Source organism: Apis laboriosa, unplaced genomic scaffold, assembly GCF_014066325.1.
Source record: "Apis laboriosa isolate Shangri-la unplaced genomic scaffold, ASM1406632v1 scaffold4_cov146, whole genome shotgun sequence".
Classification (NCBI taxonomy): Eukaryota; Metazoa; Arthropoda; class Insecta; order Hymenoptera; family Apidae; genus Apis; species Apis laboriosa.
Window position 1 is genome coordinate 6289378 of NW_025223501.1, and position 20771 is coordinate 6310148.

Below are 20771 nucleotides of genomic sequence, written 5' to 3' on the forward strand. Positions count from 1 at the left end.
TTTTTTTTTTTTTTTTTTTTCACTTTACTCACCGACAATGTAAACAAGATACAAATTCAAACACACGTGTGCATGCTGGTGTCACGATATAAACACACAAAAAAAGAAAAAAACAAGGAAAGCTTTAGAAGCGTGGATTATCGTTTGGAGGGTCATCGATAACTTGATCACGCATTTCACTTTTCTTTACCTTTATATATCTCGATTCTTTTTTAACACGCTTGAAAAAAAAATCGATCAAAATTTAATTCGCCTTCTCGCATCTATCGTTCTTTGTTGGAACAACGACGCGACGTTTGCGAGAATTCTCTCTATAAAATAAGCTTGGAAAGCATTAAACGTTAAAGAAAGAGAGAGAATTAAGAGCAAAATTAAGAAAGAGATAGAGTATGAGATGCGCGAGGAAAAAAATGAACGAATGAAGCAATACGAAACCTGTCGAAGAGCAAGGTTAATGTAACGAAGCAAAATAATGAAAAATTACGCGCCATACGATACGCGTCATCGCTTATTGGCATGCTGATGAGATTTCTATTTTCCTTTCTTTCTATTATTTTATTTTGCCTTTTTTTTTCTTTCTCTATTTTTCGAAGCTGTCGACCTTTCGTTCCTGCCGTTCCATGCGGTGATGCGTGATATTGCAATACCTTCTCGATTAAATCGATCGTTTGTTGCAGATCCATGCCAAAGTCAATGAAAGTCCATTCGATCCCTTCGCGTTTGTATTCTTCTTGTTCGAGAATGAACATGTGGTGATTGAAGAATTGTTGAAGCTTTTCGTTGGTGAAGTTGATGCACAATTGCTCGAAACTGTTGAACTGCTCGAGACCAAGGAGGGGGGGAAGGAAAGCAAACAGAGAACAAAGGTAAAAAAAAAAAAGACAGCTGTCATTAATGCTGCTTACACAAACAACAACAACAAAAAAAAATATTGGGGATTTCTTATTTTCTTTCTTTTTTTTCTCTTTCTTTTTTAACAAACTTTTTTTTCTTTCACAAGGTATGTCATTTAAGCAAGATCATGAGTCACACGAGTTACTTAAGGATTTCTCGCTTTGCGTCAAGTCTGCTTTAAGATTATAATATATATATATATAATCATTTTTACACGAGACGAATATCAATGTTATTGATCTATTCATTTTTTCTTTTTTATATCTCAATATTCAAAGATTTGCAAAGCTAAGAAAAAAAAGAAGGGGGGAGGGTACATCAACAAATATAAGATTAATTAATTAATTCATAAGCCGATCGATCGATCGTGGATCGACGAGTTTTGGTTTTCAAAATTAAAGTTTTCGTTTATCGATCGATTCCGATGAAATTCTTGTCGATCGATGATTACGAGGGATAAAAAACAAAAAGGGATACAGGGGCAATGAATTATGCATGATATACAGAATATGTAAAATAAATAATGAATTAGAGCTCGGTTCGAAATTCATTTTCAATATATGCGTACATATGTTGTATACATATATATAATCCAGGAAAACATTTTTTCGAATTCACTTTTCATTTCGATTCTATTCGAATAACGAATAGACGAAGGATTGAACCGTGCTCGATGAAAATTTGGATCGTCTTTTTTGAATAGACGAATCGAGAGAGGAAGAGCTGCAACAAGAGGGGACAACAAAAAAAAAAAATAAAAAAGAAAGAGAGGGGGAGAAGCACAACAAACAACAAGGTAAATGTATCGAATACCTTTCGAATGTTCCGAATGGTAGCAAGAAAACAATAAACGACGAATAATTATTTAGGAAAGTAATACGAAGAAGAGAAGATAAGATAAGCGTGAGAAAAAAAAAGACGAGAGCGCAAAATATCCAAGAGTGGTTCAAACCGGTCCAAAGAGGTTTGTGAGATATTTTTGTCTTTCTTTTTTTTTTTTTAGGTGGAAAAGCTTGCTGGTTCGGTCCATCGCCAATTTTGGTCAGCTCTTCTCCAATTTTTTTTTCGCTTTTCTCGTGTATCGTATCTTTTCACATTCTCGCTTGACTTTCGTCTTTTCGTCTTTGCGAAGGGGGAATACCTTCTCAATCAATTCGATACAAGAGGCCAAGTCCATCCCAAAGTCGATAAATTGCCAGACGATCCCTTCTTTCTTGTATTCCTCTTGCTCGAGTACGAACATGTGATGATTGAAGAATTGTTGCAGTTTCTCGTTCGTGAAGTTGATGCACAGTTGCTCAAAGCCGTTGTACTGTCGTATTTGTAATAGCATAACGCGCGTAAAATAGTGCGTTCACACGGCACAGCGGAAGGGCGGCGGGTGAAAGGGGAGAAGAAAAGATAAAAATCATCAGAGCTTGAAACAACCGAATCGTTTACCAAATACGTTATGTTCTTTGTAGCCTTCATTAATATTTCCAATGTATTTTTCATTCTGTCGTCGAAAGTCGAAAAATGAAAATATACTCTTCTTTTTTTTACACGCGTATAGATTTTATTAAAGCTATCCATGAAAGCTGCAAAGACGCGTAAATAATGTTCGATAAATCGAGTTTAATCCTATGCATTTATTTTATGCTGGCATATTAAAAAAAAAAAAAAAAGAAAGAAAGAAATTTCATGATTTAAAAAACGTAAATGTTGAAATAAATTATCTTTAGATAAGAAGGGAGTATATGCTTATACGCGTAAGATTTACCACCCAGTATGAAAATATGAAACTACTGTGTATAACTATTCAAAAATGATTAAATATCGGTAAAAAGAAAAAGAAAAAAAAGATAAAACAAAAGGCGATGATGGAAAATTTGCAAACGAAAGAAATATCCAGGAGGAACATGGTAATTAAAAAAAATTTTCTTTTTCTTTGATTGCGACATATCTATATTATAACTTATTTACGAGACTCGACGATAAAAGTCGACGGGAGGGAGGAAGAATTTGGTTAACGATCGATAGTTACAGGATTTGAGCGGATCGAAATCAATACAACCGAATGTAAGAGATGCCTAAGCGAGACACGAAAAAATTGCTTGCTTCTCACTGCGAAACGCGAAATCACACGATTTTAACAAAGGACAACAATATAAAAAAATGGGGGATGAGGGGAAAAAAAACAAAAAAAAACGAGAAATATGGTTTGCGATCAACCCAAGAAAACAGTGGACGATCACTATTTGCCTCAATAAGCGTTAAGTTTTGCGTTTTATCAAAGATCCAGTTGGTCTTTCTGTGGATTGTTTACTGCTGCACTCTTATTTTTCATTGTTTATTTTTTTTTTTTTTTTATCTTTTAATGGGTGGATCCGTCATTTGGTCCGTTGCCATTCGATCGGTTCATCCGTCTTTTTGTACCTTCTCGATCAATTCGATACACGCGAGGAGATCCATGCCAAAGTCTATGAATTCCCACTGAATGCCCTCCTTTGTATATTCCTCTTGTTCGAGGACGAACATGTGATGATTGAAGAATTGTTGAAGCTTCTCATTGGTGAAGTTGATGCACAGTTGCTCGAAGCTGTTGAACTGTTCGAGCAAGAATCAGCCATGCTTTTCGAATATCGATATCTATTTACGTCTTTGTCAATTTTCTCTCCTCGATCGTCCGTTTCTCTTTTCGAGGATACGCTACACTACTACTACATGTACAACTTATCCTCGCTCTTGTTTCGTTCTCTTTGTTTTCGACGCGAGGATAAGATATTATCGATCGATCGATCAATAGACAAAATTTCACAAATATCATTCGGAACGGGGAAAAATAAAAATTAAAGGGAAAGACGATGAAATTTCCTTAATTCGTTTTTTTTACATTACCGAGCAAATTCTAATCGTCGATCGATCTTTTTCTCGATTTGCAACAGTATTTTTGTAAACACCCTGTTTACAAAAAAGCGTATTATCGGGTATCGTCACTTCCCGAGATTATAAATTGTATTGTTGTTATTTACGAAAAGAAACGTGGAAAAACGTGTGATAAATTCAAATATTTGCATTCGTATAAATCGCAAAAAAAGAGAGAGAGAAAGAGAAAAAACTACTTTTGAGAACGAAAATTGAAATCGAATTGTTCGAACGGCAAATATTTCAATTTATCAACGTGTATCGAAGGAAAGCGTGTATCAGGTGTAACGCAAGTAACATGACATTCGATACACTTTTTCTTTTCACGTTTCTGCAACTAATTGTTCAACGTATTAGTTTATTTTCTCTACCAACCGAGAACAAATCAACTACACTTTCGGTCCGTCCCATTTTTCAGACGAAGCCATTTCTTACACCGTCCTGTTTCTCGATGGACAGTTGAAATCGTGTCTAATCTTCAACGAGGATTAATCAACTACTTATTAATAATCACCAATCACAAGTTTCTATGTAACTACGTGAAGTCCACTGTTTTGTCGAAATTTTCTATCGAAATATTACGATAATAATAAATATATGTACCTCGCTTTCACTTTCTCCTTTCTCGGGATCATACTCTTAACCTCTTCCTGCGTCTATCGAGACAACGCTGTGACCAAGTGTTTCGCTTGGATCTTCTAAAATGGAGGATCATGCTCTAACGCGCAAACGCGTATCTCGAAAGGTGGAATATTCGTACATGCGCACACTGTTCGAGAGAGAATTAGATTGGAGGAAAAACACGTGAAATGGAAAGAGATTTTTAGAGATATAAACGAGACATACAAATGTACGTGGAGGAGAAATACGATAAAATTACGTCTATTTAAAAAAGGAAAAAAAAAGGATCGGAAGATTATCTAACGAAAAATAGATCTCTAAGAAAAATTCGGGGAATTGCGTTAAATGAAAATACGCATCGTAAAAATATATACGTATATACATATATACATATTGGAGAATCTAGAGAAAAAATACTCTACGTTCTAATTGGAACGCATTCGAGAAGAAGGAAAAAACGATGATCTACCATTTATGGAAAACACATACATGACACATCTCCTAACGAGATGACGAGTTTATCGACAAACGGTAACTACGGTGAAAGACGTAACCAAAGTTGGAAAGATTGACATTTGATTATTTCTGTACACAAGGGCTACCTTCTCGATCAGTTCGATACAGGCAGCCAAGTCCATTCCAAAGTCGATAAATTGCCAGACGATACCCTCTTTCTTATATTCCTCTTGCTCGAGGACGAACATGTGATGATTGAAGAATTGTTGCAGTTTCTCGTTCGTGAAGTTGATACACAGTTGCTCGAAACCGTTATACTGAATGAAACGAGGATTAGAAACATTTTCGCGATGAAATTGGGAAGAAATTCTTTCTTTTAACCGGTTAAATGAATCTTAAACATATCCACGTTTTATCCCAACTAATTTTACTCCCTATAAATCGCGTTAATGCGTTCCTGTGAAATCGTAACATTCAGAGTTGGGCATTGAAAAATATAACCAGTTAAAAATCTCAAATAAAGTTACTTCGAATAAATTACTTATTAAAATGCTCGAATAATGTTTATTCGTAGCTATTATAATTGACCCATTTTTCGTCAACAACTATCTTATTATCATGATTCGAACGATAAATCACGAAAATAACTTTATTCGTAACTTCAACTATTAAAATTTTGCCCATCACTGATAACGATTTTCTTCTTACGTTCTACTATCGTCGCGTTGGCGATTTTACGAGAGAAGAAAAAAATAAATAAATTTTTGATAAAATCGCCAACACGATTCGATAATTTTTTCTCCGAGATACGATATTTTATTAGAAGAAAAAGAAGGTGGTGGAGGAGGAAACTTACATCGAAGATCTCAAAACCGGCAATATCCAGTACACCGATGAAGTGTTGCCTCTTTTGCTGCGTGTCCAAAGTTTCGTTACATTTTTTCACCAACCATTTGAACAGCCTGTCGAACATAGCTTTCGACATGGCGCCCACCGAATACGCAACCTGATCCTTGTTACGACCTTGCGTGACGAACTCGTTACCGACCTTGATCCTTGGTTTCAACAAGTTCTTGTAAAGGTCGGCACAGTCGCAACCCAACAATTTGGCCACGCGTTCACCTTCCTATCACCATCCAAAAAGAACATTAACATCCCGATTTCGTATTTCAGGAGGGAAAAAATTAATTTAATTAGAAAAGCGATAAATACCTCTGTACCATCGGCTTCGGCCTGCTCCTCCCGACCCCTTTGCTTGAACTTCATACCACCCATGTGCATCACAGCGGCGGTGATCTTGTAGATGTCGTTCTTCTCCTCTTGGGTGAAGCCCAACACGTCGAAGGCTTGCTATCGTTCGAACGAGAAAAAATAAATAAATCTATTAAAAAAAAAAACACGCGCTCGACTCTCGTATCAGAAGTTTCTTTTTTTTTTTTTTTTTTTCGTTTTTGTATCATGATCGATGAAAAAAGAAAAAAAAGAAAGAGAAAAGAGAAGAGAGAAAAATTGAGCAACTTCTGATACGATGCTGACACGATGATATATTTTATTAAAATTATAACGTGATAGTGATTAGTAGAAGCACGCAAGGATAACGACGAGGGAATGTAAAGCTGGAAGATGGAATCTTCTTCCTGATCGTTCTTTCAAAGAGACTATACGTTGAATTATGTGTTGTAAAAGAGTTGTCATACGTCGAACAATAAAAAAAAAAAAAGAAATTTTGATGATAGTCTCTTTGTAACATTTCCATGCGAATAAGCAACATTTTTTTGCAGCGAAGCTGATGTTGAAAATTGTACGAGAAAGCTGTGACGATTGAAGCTTCGATTTATGTTAGAAAAAAAAAAAGAAAAAAAAAAGAAGAAGAAAACGAAAAAGCAAAAGCAAAAGCAAGCTCGTATCGTTATCTATAAATTTGTGCTTTTCTATCCAAAAAAAAAAAAAAAAGAAAAAAAATAAAAAATCAATCAAAAATAACGAAAGAAGACAACGAAGAAGAATAAAAAGAAGAAGAAGAAAAAGAAGAAGGATAAAAAAAAACGTTTCTTACGATGATCGTTCGCTCGGTTTGCGAGTCGAATCCGTTTCGTTTCGAAGCGAAACGAAGCGAGAAGAGGATCGACGACGAGATTCGTTATCGGTTCGAGTTTTCGAATCGTCGTTTTCGCCATCCATTTCGATTTCGGCTCCGTCTCAAGGCCGGAAAACGAACCTTTCGTTACGCGAATACCGTATAATTCGCATAAACAACTAATGAAAAATTAGGTAGAAGATAGGTTGGAATTGGACGGTACAGTCGTAGTACGGACATATCCACTACGGTAATACCCAGACATTATGTACACGTGGAATATTTCAATAAATGTGAATAGAGAAGATAAAAAAGTATCTACTACTATTAATTGGATATCTGGAGAAATTCGATAATTAGTCGAAAATTATCGAATAAGTATAAAATTGATCGTGTATATATAAACACGTGGGAAAAAAATAGGAGGAAAAACTCGATCGAACCATAAACTCGATCGATTTAATTTTCGTTCGAATGACTATTTACATTATCCACTACTATGGAGAAATGGATAAAAGGAAATATATATATATATATATAAATAACGGGGGGAAAAATCGTATAAAAATGGAATGAGTAGAAAGAAATATATCTATATAGGGAGAAATTGAATCGTTCTTAGGACTTACGTCCGTCAGCAAACATTCCTCGCCATCGTCGACGTTGGGGATCGTGATTTTTCCTTGAGATACGTTAACATAATCGTATATGTTGTTGGACAAGAGACACATGTCTGCGAAACATTTCGAAGAAAATAAATATTATAAATATCGCATCTTGGATACGCTTTTGATTTCCTTAAAAAAAAAAAAAAAAAAGAAAGACAGATAGATAGACAGAAAGAAAGAAAAGTTTTCGATTAAAATTCGATATCGTTATATACACATATACCGATCGTATAGATCGATCGTCGATCGGTTCTCTGTTCGTTGCGAACGAATATTTGGTGCAAAACGAGCCGAGAGAAATGCTGGCGAGAGAGAAAAAGTGAGTCGGAGCTGATCGGGGAGCGGGTGCCGTGGGGGTTCGAATTTTTTCTCATCTCGAATCCAATCCTTCCGATTCCTTTCCTCCCCCAATCTCCCCGCACCCCGATTGCGGCGGCGGCAAGCTTTCGCAGGCGGGGCGCGAGGGGGTGACGAAAACCTCGGCCCAACTTTTTCCATCGCCCGCCTTTGATTCGAGGAGAAGGAGAAAGGCAGAAAGAGGAAGAAAGAGGAGGAGGGGGAAGGGGGAGGTGGAAAGCGACGTGAAAAGTTGGTCGAGATTTTTTTGCACACCCTGGGGTTGGACTTACGTCCGTTTCTTCCATGTCCGCGGCGTCGTTGACTCCCGGAATTCTGGTCTTACCCTGGCTAATGTACCAATAGTCCCCGATCCGGTTGCTCAGCAAGGTTAATTCTGCATTATTTCGTTCACGTTTTCAAGCTGTCTGCTTTTGTATCGAGCGTTGGTATCGTTCACGGTCACTTGTGTATATCCACGGCTCGCGATCGCTCTCCTCTGTTTTTATATCTCTTTTTTCCATTACGTTAAATATATACCATGCTAATAATAATAAAGATATATCTCAAGGATATAGGTGGGAGCGATCGCGGGCCGAGTGTAAGAGAAAGAGAGAAAGAGTGGATAGACACGTGCCAAATGATTTGCGACAGAAGAAGCTGAAAGAAGAAGAGCAATAGAGAGAGAGAGAAGAAAGAAGAGAGAGTGAAAAAAAGAGTATAAAACTAAAGTATAAAGGCTAAAGAGAAAGGAAGGAAGAAAGAGAGAGAGAAAGAAAGAAAGAAAGAACAGTACGGAAAATAGTAGAGAATAAGAAAATGAGAAGCCAACAAAAAATGGTATATTGTTGTATCCGCCTTGTACCGCCGTTCTTGTACCGCTAAACGTTACTTAAACTTGTGTGTATGTATGTGTGTGTATGTATATGCTGTTAAACAGAATACGAGTTGGTTATATTTTAATAAAGAAATAATGATGAGCGTCGATGAGCTGAAATAATAAATAAAGGAGAAAAAGAGAAAGAGAAAGAGAGATAGAGAGAAAGAATACATGGCAAACAATGGTAAACAAATGTCAGCACATACGTATATATCGGCAAAAATATTACTCAAAAAATCAAAGACAAGAACACGAAGCTGGAAGTGTCGTTTTCGCTTCTGTAGAAAAAGATAGAGATTGCTAGCTAAGGAATTTATTAATATTAATATATCAGCATTATTCGAGACGAAAATTGTTCGCGATCTGGAAAATAATCTTTTCCTTTTCCTCGTTCTCGTCCTCTAGAAAAAAAAAAAAGCGAGCGAAAAGCGAACTCGTCCTCGATCTCGAATATCGCTGGAGAGAGAAGAAAAAGAGTGCTTGACCGGTCAAAAGGAAGCACTTACATCGGTGATTAAAAGTTCCTCGCCATCATCGAGGCCAGGGATAGTCGTCTTGCCTTGCGACACAAAGTAGTAGTCATGGATGTTGTTGGACAACAGCAACATTTCTATACCGTGACCAAAAAAGAGAGAAAAAAAACATGCAGGTATTACAACCAGGCGAGGGTGCCATGTTTCCTGGTGGCTTTCCTTCGGATATCTATGTATCTACAGGGTGTATCTACGAGGTGTATCTAATTTCATCCGTCGAAAGAGAGGACGATTTTATCCTTCCAAGGACAAATCGTTGAATTTGTTAATGTGTGTCGCACACAACGTTGCCCTATAGACGTTGTTCTTTCTTTGTTCTAAATTGTCTTCTTCTCGTATCTTGGATATGGATAAAAAGATACATCTTAATTTTACAATAATATAATAATTTTCTTTTCTTTTTTTTTTCTTGACGTTCGACAATTTAGAACAATTTGATTCCAATATTAATTTTCATTAAGTAAGGGTAATTAGACAGGAGTAAGATACGCAACATACGGTATACAGTTCTTTGAGATACCGTTCTCCTCTCTTTTAGCGCCTCCTCACCGACTTTCCTGTTGGGGGAACTACTTATACATACAATAGAAAAGTCCTGTACTTTAAAAGGACGTTGATTAACGCAATTAACAAGGGATCGTTGCCACGTCAAGAAAGATACGAAGGTCGTAATGAAAATTTTTCTTAACGAATTAATTTCGTGTGTGTATATATCGCGCGACCTTCGTATTTTTCCGACCTTCGTATTTCCTGCGGACAACAACAAACGATCCTACGAGGAGAGGAGTGCGATCTAAATCGAAATAAAGAAATAACAAACAAGAGAATGAGAGAAGCTGTAAAAGAATATTTTTAGGCGGAGTGGTGGTGATGGTGTTGTGTTGTATAGCGTAAATAAGAGGGGCAAGGGGAAGGGGAAGAAAGAAGGCGACAAAGAGTGAGACAGAGAAAGAGAGAGAGAGAAAGGTTCAAAGTGAGCGATGCGTAGTCCCGTAGATGGCATGATCGTCGGGTTCTTACGTCTGTCAAAGTACACTCCTCGCCGTCGTCAACATTTGGTATCGTTGTCTTGCCCTGAGAGACGAACACGTAGTCGTGGATGTCGTTCGTGAGGCAGCACATTTCTACATACATGGAACCGAGGATCAAACAAAATATCATCAAGAAATCATCCGACTGGAAAAATGGATAAATACGTGTCGTCGTGTTTGCCCCTTGTTCTCGTAACGAGAGTCGATCGAATATCATCGCGCGTTCTTTTAATTAAACCATTTTTCTTGATTGGAAAGCGAGAGTAGGAGGAAGATTAAATGGAAATTTCTTTTTTTTTTTTTTCTCCTGTGAACGAAATATATATATATGTATATACTTTCGAAGTTGAAATCTCTCGATTATTACTCGAATTTACATCGCGTTCTACAAAGTGGACAACAAGTAGGACAAATTCGAATTTTATCTATTTTTCATTTCATTTCCTCGACTATTCTCTCTCTCTGATCCGAAGTTACCTTCCTAAAGTAAGAGAATATTACGTCAGATAAATCGCTGCTTTTAAAAATAAAAAAAAATCTGTATTAAAACGCTTATATCTCGAATATGTATATATATCACGATCTCTCGAAATTATCGAAATCGAACACTCTTACCCTTTAATCCAGAAACCGAGCCCGACATCATTTGGTAGAAAATGTGATAAGAACGTTCCAGAGCCTGTTGCGAGATGACACGAGCCTTCTCCAGCAGATCTGTAACGATCGACAATTAACAAAAATGTACAAATATACTATATATATATATATAAATAAATTGCAAACGACGAAGTTTCTTTCGAAATTGATGGTGACGCAATCGTTTCGCAAACGGAGGCAAGATCACCGTCGGAAGAAAATCAAACGTTCGATCGACGTTTACGAATACGAATACGAATAATGGATCGAAGCCAACTACGTCTCCGCCCGCGTGTTAATGTACGCGCGTGTACAAAGATAGAGAGAGAGAAAATAAATAAATAAATAAATAAATACACGTTAATACGTGAATTAAAAACTTACATGTCTCGATATCGGCACCGGCCAATTTTCCAGAGGGTCCAAAGTGGATACGGATGAATTTACCCTGTTCGACGTTAATTTTACGTTTCAATCGAATCGAGTATTTCGTATATGCGGCGAATATATAAATAGAAGATGGAATGGACTTACGAAACGCGAAGAGTTGTCATTACGGACGGTCTTGGCGTTGCCGAACGCTTCCAGGACGGGATTGGTTTGAACGACCTGATCCTCCAGGGAGCCTTTCTTTTGGGTTGGATCGTCCGCTTTCTTGGTCGAGGCACCGACGGTGGCGAAGTACGCGATTACTTTTTTCGTGTTCTCGGTCTTCCCTGCACCGGACTCACCGGTGATCAACATGGACTGATTCTCGCTGTCTGTAAACGGAAGAAGAGGGGGAGGGAGATATCGTTCTTCCGTTTGCTCGAACAAACAAACGATACGCGTATCTTACTGGTAAGCATATTGACGTAAGCTCCGTCGGAAATGGCGAAAATGTGAGGTGGCACCTCGTTACGCCTTTTGCCTCGATAAAGTTTCGCGCATCTTTGGGTGTATACGGGGAATCTTTTGTAGGGGTTAATAGCTACACAGAAGAGGCCAGAGTAGGTCTGAAAATTCACGAAATCGAACGTTGTGAGAAAGGAAAATTGTGAAAAAAAAAGAGGAAAAAACGCAAAACGAAACATTTATTAATTCATTAATTAAGATATAGACGATCTCTGTTCGTCAATTTTCCATCTCTTTTTTTTTTTTTTTTTTTTTTTTTTTTTTTTCCTTAATTCGTAAGGCGTCGTTCTCTCTTCTGGGAAAAGGATAGAGTAGAACGCGCGAGACGAATGGAAATCGTCGTTTCGAGAAATCGCACGAGATGCCTCGTTTTTCATCTTCATCGTCATCGATTTTTCAAAGATACTGGTCATTAGTGCGAGGCAAACTCGTAATAAAGGGGGAAAAAAAAGAAATATCTCGTGTCCTGATACGAGAATTTCAAAACTCGATCAAACTCGTTTGTTCTTGTTCTGGGAAGGAAACAGAACGAAAACGAGGAGGATAATCGGACGAAGGCGATTGTTTCCAATTTTCTTGAGAAAAAGAAGGGGGGAAGGAGAGAGAGAGAGAGATAGAGAGATAGAGAGATAGAGAGAGAAAGATACGTCGTCACACGTGTACGTGTTTTGTAAAACGACGCTTTTTGCAAAAATTGCATTAACTGGAGAACGCAGCATGGCGGATGAGAAAACGAGTCGAGTTTTCTCGAAAGGACATGCAATTCTCAATTAGCCTGGGATGGATTTTATTGGAAGAAAAAGAAGAAGAAGAAGAGAAAAAACGTGGTGACACGTCAATGCGGTGTCTTTGTCCAACGTTTTCGTTCGTGCACAGCCGATTCCACGGATTCGTCTTGATTTACAGTGGAGAAGGCGATGAAACGAAAACACGAAAACGGGGAAACGTCTTTTTCTTTTTTTTTTTTTTTTTTGCCGGGATGAAACAATCTTACGTAAATAAGTTTGGCGTAGTAACGTTGCTTCAAATTGTGCAGGACCGAAGCATCGTTGAGATAAGTTAAATTCGACATATCCTCGCATTTCTCATATTTCGGTGGGTTTACTTGTTGCAATTGGTCCTTTTTGAAGTCCTTGGTCTATTTTCCCCATGGAAAAGAGAGAGAGAAAAAAAGGGATTAGTATAGGTAGAATGAAATGCAACTTACGTAAATCAAATTGCTGTAGTAACGTTGTTTCAAGTTGTGCAACACGGATGCCTCGTTGAGGAACGTCAAATCGGCCATATCTTCCGTTTTTTCGTATTTCGGCGGATTCACTTGGGCCAATTGCTCCTTGCGGAATTGTTTCGTCTGCACGGGCATTCTTTCTTTACATATTTCGTTCTAATTCGTTTCTCTTATTTTTTTCCTACGAAATTTCTCACCAATTTTTCACGTCTCTTCTCTTATTTTATTTTATTATTTTTTTTTTTAATAATTATTCGTCGATAATAATAACAACAAGAGTAAAAAAAAAAAATCAAAATTTTAATCGAATAAATTACAATTACAAGGAGCGATCGAATCGAGAAACGATATTAATATATATATATATATATATATTATATATATATATATCCGTTTCCTACATCCGTTCGTTCTATCTGGTCTCGTCTTCTCGTTTCGGTTTCGGACGCTCCAAAAATATATCGACCCGCGTTTCGCGAACTGACGTTTCAATTTATTATTACCAATGGTGGCGAGCATGCTAACAATAGCATTTCGGCATCGGTTGACGGGGGAGAAGAGAAGGCGCAGGGTTTGCTGAACCATTATGTAATTGAAACGCGCATAGTGCCGTGGTGGTGGTATTTCGTACACCGGGCGCACGCATCACCGCGGTGTCCCGCGCCGGGCAAAAATAACCGCTCCTACCCAAATCACCGACACAATACCGAGAAAAAACCGAAAACAGACGTACTCGCTCGCTATTTTTATCCGCGCCTTCCAACTTCCGCTAATTCTATTAAAATTCCCACCAAATTCTATCTCCCGATACACCGATTATCGAATATTATTATTATTATTATTATATATCTCGTTTCCTTTTCAAACATTTATAACACACATATATATATATATATATATATATCGTCGAAAAAAGAGAAGCGAATCTTCAACACCGTTCGAACCCGTGAACGCTTTTTACGCTCCTCGCCGAAAATAGAATCTCGACTGTTCGATACCACGGATCTTCTCTCTTGTATTTTTCTTTTTTTTTTTGCTTTCCTTTCGCGCGATAGATAGAGATGAAACGAGCATTTAAGAAATATCGATCCAGTTTTAAACGCGATGAAAATGAATAAAAATTCTGCGTATTCGGAATACGGAGGATAAAAGGCTATGAATTATTTTTTGCTTTCGTTTCGTTGCGCGATAGACGGAGAGGAACGGTGACCGGCTCGTCGAGCATTAAAGAAATATCGATCCAGTTTTAAACGCGGCGGAAACGAATAAAAATTGCGGATAAAGGAAAAATTATAAATTACCTCGCCGCCAGGTAAGCCAACGGAAACGACATCACCCTTGGTCGCCTTGATCTCGCCAAGAACGTAGCCCTCTTTCTCGTCCGGTACCCAGCATGCCTTTTTCGCATCGTAAGGTTTCGTCTGATCGATTCTCTTCTGCTCAAGGGAGACGAAGAGGTACGGGGTTGGATCGGGATCATCTCCTTCTTGCGGCTTCGGCTTCGGCATCTTCGATTCTTATTTCCACTCGCGGGTGTATGGATTTCCTTCTCTTCCTCTGTCTCTCTCTCTCTCTGTCTCTTTCTCTTTCTTTCTGCTTTCCTCCAATATCCGTCTCTCCCTCTCGCTCCTCTCGGAAGGTCTACGTGCCTTCTCTACGTCGTTGTTTTCCCACGTATCGCACTTCGCACGCGCACACAGGGTGGGAAGAAACTTGCTTGTCACTTCGTTCCTTCGCTCTTATCCTCGTTCCTCGGAGAATTCGGCGGCGGACGGACTACTTCTGGCGGCACGTTCTGCGCGGCCCTATTTTACAAACAATCGGTTATTATTAGGTCGCTTCCACACCGACCAACCCACTTCCACACCTCCCCCCCTACATATATATATATATATATCTAGACTATCGTTACCACGGTAACTGTTCTTCGTAATTCTATTCCTTATCTGATAAATTCATTTTTTTTTATTTTTTTGTAATCACGGCAAAAATACGAAAGAATTTAGAAGAGAGGGAAATATCTATCGAATCTTTTCGAAATCTTTTCAATTCAAAGGATGTATCATTATTATTATTATGGTATTGGTATTATCAGATTATTTTATTATGTAAAACACAAAGAGAGAGAGAGAGAGAGCGAATACGCGTGTTGCGTAACTGTTACTCTTCGATAGCCAACCGGAAGTCGCGCAATAAAATACGTTGTGCAACGGAAAAAGAAGAAAAAGAAGAAGAAGAAGAAGAGAGAATGAAGAAATACTCGAATAATATTTATTTCCAACTATGATTTCGAATTTATGCGAAAGAAGAATATCCACGATTGTTCGAAAAAGAGTGAATAATCAAAAACGACAAGATGAAAAACGTTAAATATGGAGAAAAAAGAAACGAAACATTGGAAAAATAAATACGCGTCGCGGAAAGAGTCGTTTCCGTTTTTCGTTTTCGAGAAAGATACGATTTAAAAAACGATCGATCGAAACGGGTTGAAACGGTACACCAGCGGTTCGTTTCGACCGGTCCAAAAAAAGCAACACGGTTCTGGAACGGGGCGGCACAACGGAAGCAAGATGGCGCGGAGCACTGCACCTTTATCGTTCTCGATTCTCCCTTCGACGTCGATCACGATTCTATTCGTATTTTCACGCACTTTTCCTTCGATTCGTCGCTCGAGTTCGCTCGAAAAGGAAAAAAAAAAAAAAAAAAAAAAAGAAGAAGAAAAAAGGAAGAAAGAGAAAAAAAAGAAAAACGCGTCGAAACGCGAGAACAAAATCTTGAGATTTATCAAATCCTTATCCCAAACGACGACGAACAAAAACTTGTAAAACTTGTAACAACACGTGACACTTTATTTTATAACACGATATAGCAAGGCTGGATCCGCGGAGTGTCGATTATTCTCGATCCCGGGAAAAACGGGAGAGGGTTTTGTCGGGGAGCACAGCGCACTATTCCCTCCGGATGTTGATCACCAATCGCACGAAGAGGCGGCCGTTTCAAACTCGCGCAACTGCACCCTCCTCCCCTCCCCTCCCCTCCATCGTTCGAGCGATTCCACTTCTGTATACTCGTTTTTCACGTGTAATACGTGGATCGATAAACCGATCGGTGGATACGAGTAAAGGGTAAGTGTACGGGGCACGAGGGAGGAAGATATCGTAGAGAATAATCGAGATGATTATTGTCGCGAAGGAGGGAAGGGGGAGTGGAAGGAAAGAAAAAAAAGAAAAAAAAATCACTGTTCACCAGAAAAGGAAAGAAGAATGGTCGCGCACAAAATATTTTATCCCTCTCTCTCTTTCGCGTCGAGTCGATATAGATCCTTAGTAATAGAATAAGGAGTGAATTCCACCTCGAGAACCAATGTCAGTCACACGTTCGAGGCATAAGCTCGAATAATCACTGATCAAATCTCAACTGTGTCCTCACGATTGTCTCTCTTCTCTCGAGAGGAAGAGTTTCGAACGATGAATCTCGCACTTATCCCTTTTCTTTTCCCTTTTCTTTTCTTTTCTTTTTTTTTTTTTTTTTTTTTACCTAACACCTAAAAATCCTTTGGAAAAAATTGACGATATTTTTCAATATCGGAGACAATACTGAAGATATCACTACACACCGCGAATCGGACTACGCTCTTCTCTCACCATCACGATATTTTCTTTTCTCTATTTATTTATTTATTTTTTTTTTCCTTTCTCTCTTCGATAAATCAAAATTCCAAACTTTTCTTCTTTCTCTTCCTCTTCCTCTTCTTCTATTCTACGTCTCGTTTTTCTTTCTCCAAATTGCCGTGATCGTTCGCGAAACGCGTCTTCTCGTCGAGATGCGTTCGATTCTTCTCTCGTTTCGTACGCGTAATCGAGGAGGAAAAAAAAAGAAAAAAAAAGGAAAGAAAAGAACAAGAAGAGAAGAGAAAAGAAGAGAAGAAAAGAGAAAAGAGAAGAAAAAAAAAGAAAAAAAAGAGAAGGCAAGAAAAGAGGAGAGAGAGAGAGAGAAAAAGAGAGAGAAAAAAAAAAAGAGAAAAAAAAGCTAACGATCGAATGAACACCGACGTTGTGCACTTACGTTAGAGAGCCGTTCTGTCGGGGAAACGAGCGGGGGCTCCCAATATAAGCGCGTGCAACGTGATCCTAGAATGTAACGAGCTCGACGATTGGCCCGTCATTTCGGCCAATAAGAGAGCACGTTAGTTCCTGGGCCAATCTACCTTTTTAGGTGGAGATGATACCAAAAGTGTGACAAGGGGTGGCCACGGAAAGCTACAACCGCCTCGATCGGCCGAGTGAGATGAAAATAGATGTGGAAAGAAGACAGCCGACCACTTTCAACGGGCTCGTTTTCTCCCATGTCCATTTTTTTCGATTCCTCTTCCTTCGACCCTCCTTTTCGATCCTTCTTCCGCTCTTTCTCTCTCTCTCTCTCTCTCTCTCTCTCTTTCTCTCTCTCTCTCCCTCTCCCCCTTCCCCTCCCCCGATAAACATCGGCAATCGGTTGCTTCAAATCGGTCCCTCCCTTCCCAATTTTCCGATCGACCGATCCTACCTACCTACCTACCTACCAAGTTTTTCATATACATCAAGATCACCGCTGCTACACGTGGAACACGCACGTGCTCGATAATAGCCGCACATCTCGCGCGGACACCAATTTCGCCGATAAATTATTATTCGCCTCGCCTTCTCGCTTCCTCCTCTTCTCTATCCTGTTTAAAAGAAAAGAGAGATAAAAGATTATATGTCAGAATAGAAAACACGCGCCTATGTTTTTTCGCGCTCCCGTTATACTCGTAACCCGCGTATGTTTTCGATTATTACGTAACGAATCGTATGCCAAAGATTGGAAAAATTTAAATCTTCGCGCGGTACGTTCGTTTCTCTCTCTCTCTCTCTCTCTCTCTCTCTCTCTCTCTCTCTCTCTCTTTCTCGATTTCGATTTTGAGATAAAATCTTCGTTTAATTTTATTCGATCGAATAACGGTGTTCTCCGCGTTATTTCGTATATCGTAAAATTTAATAATTTTAAACTCGAGAAACTCGAATTCGTCTATGAATAAATATTATATTTCGTTGTATTTCGAGTTTTAAGATAATTGAAATTAATGACATCGTCGCGATATATTAAGTTTAAGTTTTTAAAAAATTACAATCAGAAATATCTCAATCATCTTACCAGGCGCACGAGGAAGCTCGACCTAGAATCTGTAAATGGAAACTGCTGTTCATTCGTTCTCCCCTTCCCCGACGAATAACATTTGTTTCCACTGTTCGAGTTTGAAGAACTGAATTGAAAAAAAAGGGAAAATATGTAATTTTTCTAATCCGTCTAATTCACGTGATATATCGCTTCTAATCTTTCTCACTCGTATACGTTTAATTTTTTTTATTGCGATTTTCAGCAGGATATCCATCGTTTCGTCTCCATAATTGATAAATTGAATTTTTTTTAATATCTATAATACGATAATTTCACAATTTCTACGTTCCTAAATATCGTTTGATTCGAATTTTTCATAAAAACTAAATATCATAACTCGTTACGATACAATAAATTATAAAATAATTTCTAATTATAAAAATAAAGATTAAAGATATAGTTTTGATATAAATATAATAAATATGAACACAACGATATTTATGCGTAAAAACTAGAAGATTAAAACTGAAGATTATAATTAAAAACTAACGTCTGTCAAAAGCTCATGAATTTGGAATATCGTTGCAAAAAGTTGAAAACACAAGGGCGTTTGATCGCGTATTTAGATATCTTGGAAAGGCTGGAACGTTCGGTTCAAGCTCATTCGTATTATTCCGACAGCGTATCACCGCTGGTTCGATCCACTGACGACACGATATACCGACGTAGTAGTATATCCAATAATAGATCAGCCGTTTATCGTTTCGTTCGTATATCCATCCAACGATTTAAACTCGATCAATTTTATTTTCGATCGATAATTACGATCGTTACGAACCAATGCAAATTTCAAGGTAATCGACCTTTCTTCACCTTTCTTACCACTTTTGAAAAAGCCATCCCATATTATTTTCTTTTCTTATTACACGTCGAGCGTTGAAATAGAGAATTAATTAAGATAAGCTTGCCTCGATATATTATTACGAGAATACGGCGTTAAAACGTAACTAGTTGATGCATCGCATCAATATGATGCGATAATGCTTTAAAATCATTGAAAAACGATTCGAAAGCGAGGAGAAACATAATTGTTTCTCGATTAATTAATAAATTAATCGAGAAATAATTTAAAAATATTATTTATATTTATATTTATATTTACACTCGCGTAAAGCGATTAATAACGGAGCCTATAATTCTGATCGACATGGCAATCGAATATAGGAACGTGCGAACAGTCAGAAATATCCGTCTTTGCCTGTCTATTAATATATCTGCCGTGCACTGAAATCACTCGTCTCTTGTGACATGTAGGTTCGTAGGAAATGCAAATAGAGTTTCTAGGACAAATTTTATTTTTTTTCTCCCCCGATAAGCTATAAAGGGAAATGGTCTCGCTCGAAACGTCCAGTTAACCGGAAAAATAATAAACGCGGTTTCAAGGATGAACGAAAAGTAAGCGTTTCCTCGCACTATCTACGTTTTTTCCATATGTATGTCCAATCAACCACTAATCGCGAATACCTTTAATCGATCATTTATTTCTTATTTCTTAAAATTGCAGTAACAATTGATCAAGGAAATAACAAGATGTTTCGTTTCTTATTTATCGAAATAAACAACGGTAAAAAGGTTAAAAAATTTCTTCTTAAAAATTTCTATTAAATTTAAATTAATTTCTAATAAATCGATAAGAATCGTTCGAGTAACTCGCATCATCGATCGAAAGGACAATGACAATTCTTCTTGACCAAATATCGAATCGTAGAGATCATCGACTGTCGAGCATTTATTTTGAAATCGTAACGTAACGATTCACACGGATCGTACATCCATCATTGTTTCGGATCAATTAGGAAGTATACGGATACGTAGACAGTATCGGAATTCGAAATGTACGGAAATAGATCGGTTGCGCAACACACTTGGTAAATTAAGATTGTGACGCGGGCGGATGCCATACCGATGTTTATTGCAAGACTTTTAAAACAACGCGCGTGCATATCGCGCGAAAGGAAACGATGAATCCAAATATAAGAGGTCGTCGGAAAATGCGAATCGCCGACTATCCTCTCAATAGCGGGCTTATTATACCCGAAATTTCTCTTCAAACTTGTCTCGATCTGCGTTAAGCGTTACTTTCTTTTTTGGAAAAGGATCAGGTAAAAAAAGATCATCGATCGTAGCACGATTTTTACGATACAATAAATTTATATTATTTATGTGATAAAAACAGAAACGCTTATCGAGTATAAGTATATCGGAAAAGATCCGATAATCTTCGATGTACAAGGAATAAGTATCATCGAGGAGAGTCATTCGTTTCCTGCTTTTCTTTATTTTTCGCAGGCATTCTCGAAAAATACTTCGTTGATTATAAAATATAAATATCAAGATCAGTCTCAATTTCTTTCGACGTCGAATCGAACGATCTCTCGATAGATTTGCATTTACGAAAATTATTCATCGTATTTCTTTAT

The 20771-nt window shown here is 37.9% G+C and overlaps 1 protein-coding gene across 24 annotated transcripts in view; it reads right to left on the bottom strand.

Annotated features, from left to right (window-relative positions):
• Positions 1 to 17015, bottom strand: part of LOC122716932 (myosin heavy chain, muscle) — a 34159-nt gene extending 17144 nt beyond the window's left edge. For 3 of the 24 annotated variants that reach the window (XM_043940462.1, XM_043940457.1, XM_043940461.1), the window contains exons 1-11: positions 16696 to 17014; positions 14460 to 14963; positions 12925 to 13068; positions 11875 to 12031; positions 11571 to 11797; positions 11421 to 11484; positions 11016 to 11114; positions 7582 to 7685; positions 6088 to 6225; positions 5732 to 6001; positions 5022 to 5192 (exon numbers count right to left, since the gene is read on the bottom strand). In XM_043940462.1, coding sequence (XP_043796397.1) covers positions 5022 to 5192; positions 5732 to 6001; positions 6088 to 6225; positions 7582 to 7685; positions 11016 to 11114; positions 11421 to 11484; positions 11571 to 11797; positions 11875 to 12031; positions 12925 to 13068; positions 14460 to 14666 — 1581 coding nt within the window. In that variant the 5' untranslated portion in view covers positions 14667 to 14963; positions 16696 to 17014. Of the gene's footprint in view, positions 1 to 647; positions 819 to 2035; positions 2207 to 3309; positions 3481 to 5021; positions 5193 to 5731; positions 6002 to 6087; positions 6226 to 7581; positions 7686 to 9342; positions 9447 to 10389; positions 10494 to 11015; positions 11115 to 11420; positions 11485 to 11570; positions 11798 to 11874; positions 12032 to 12924; positions 13069 to 14459; positions 14964 to 16695 lie in introns of all 24 variants that reach the window. The other 21 variants (XM_043940471.1, XM_043940469.1, XM_043940473.1 and 18 more) reach the window with 18 other exon arrangements.
• Between the last annotated feature and the right edge of the window lie 3756 nt (positions 17016 to 20771).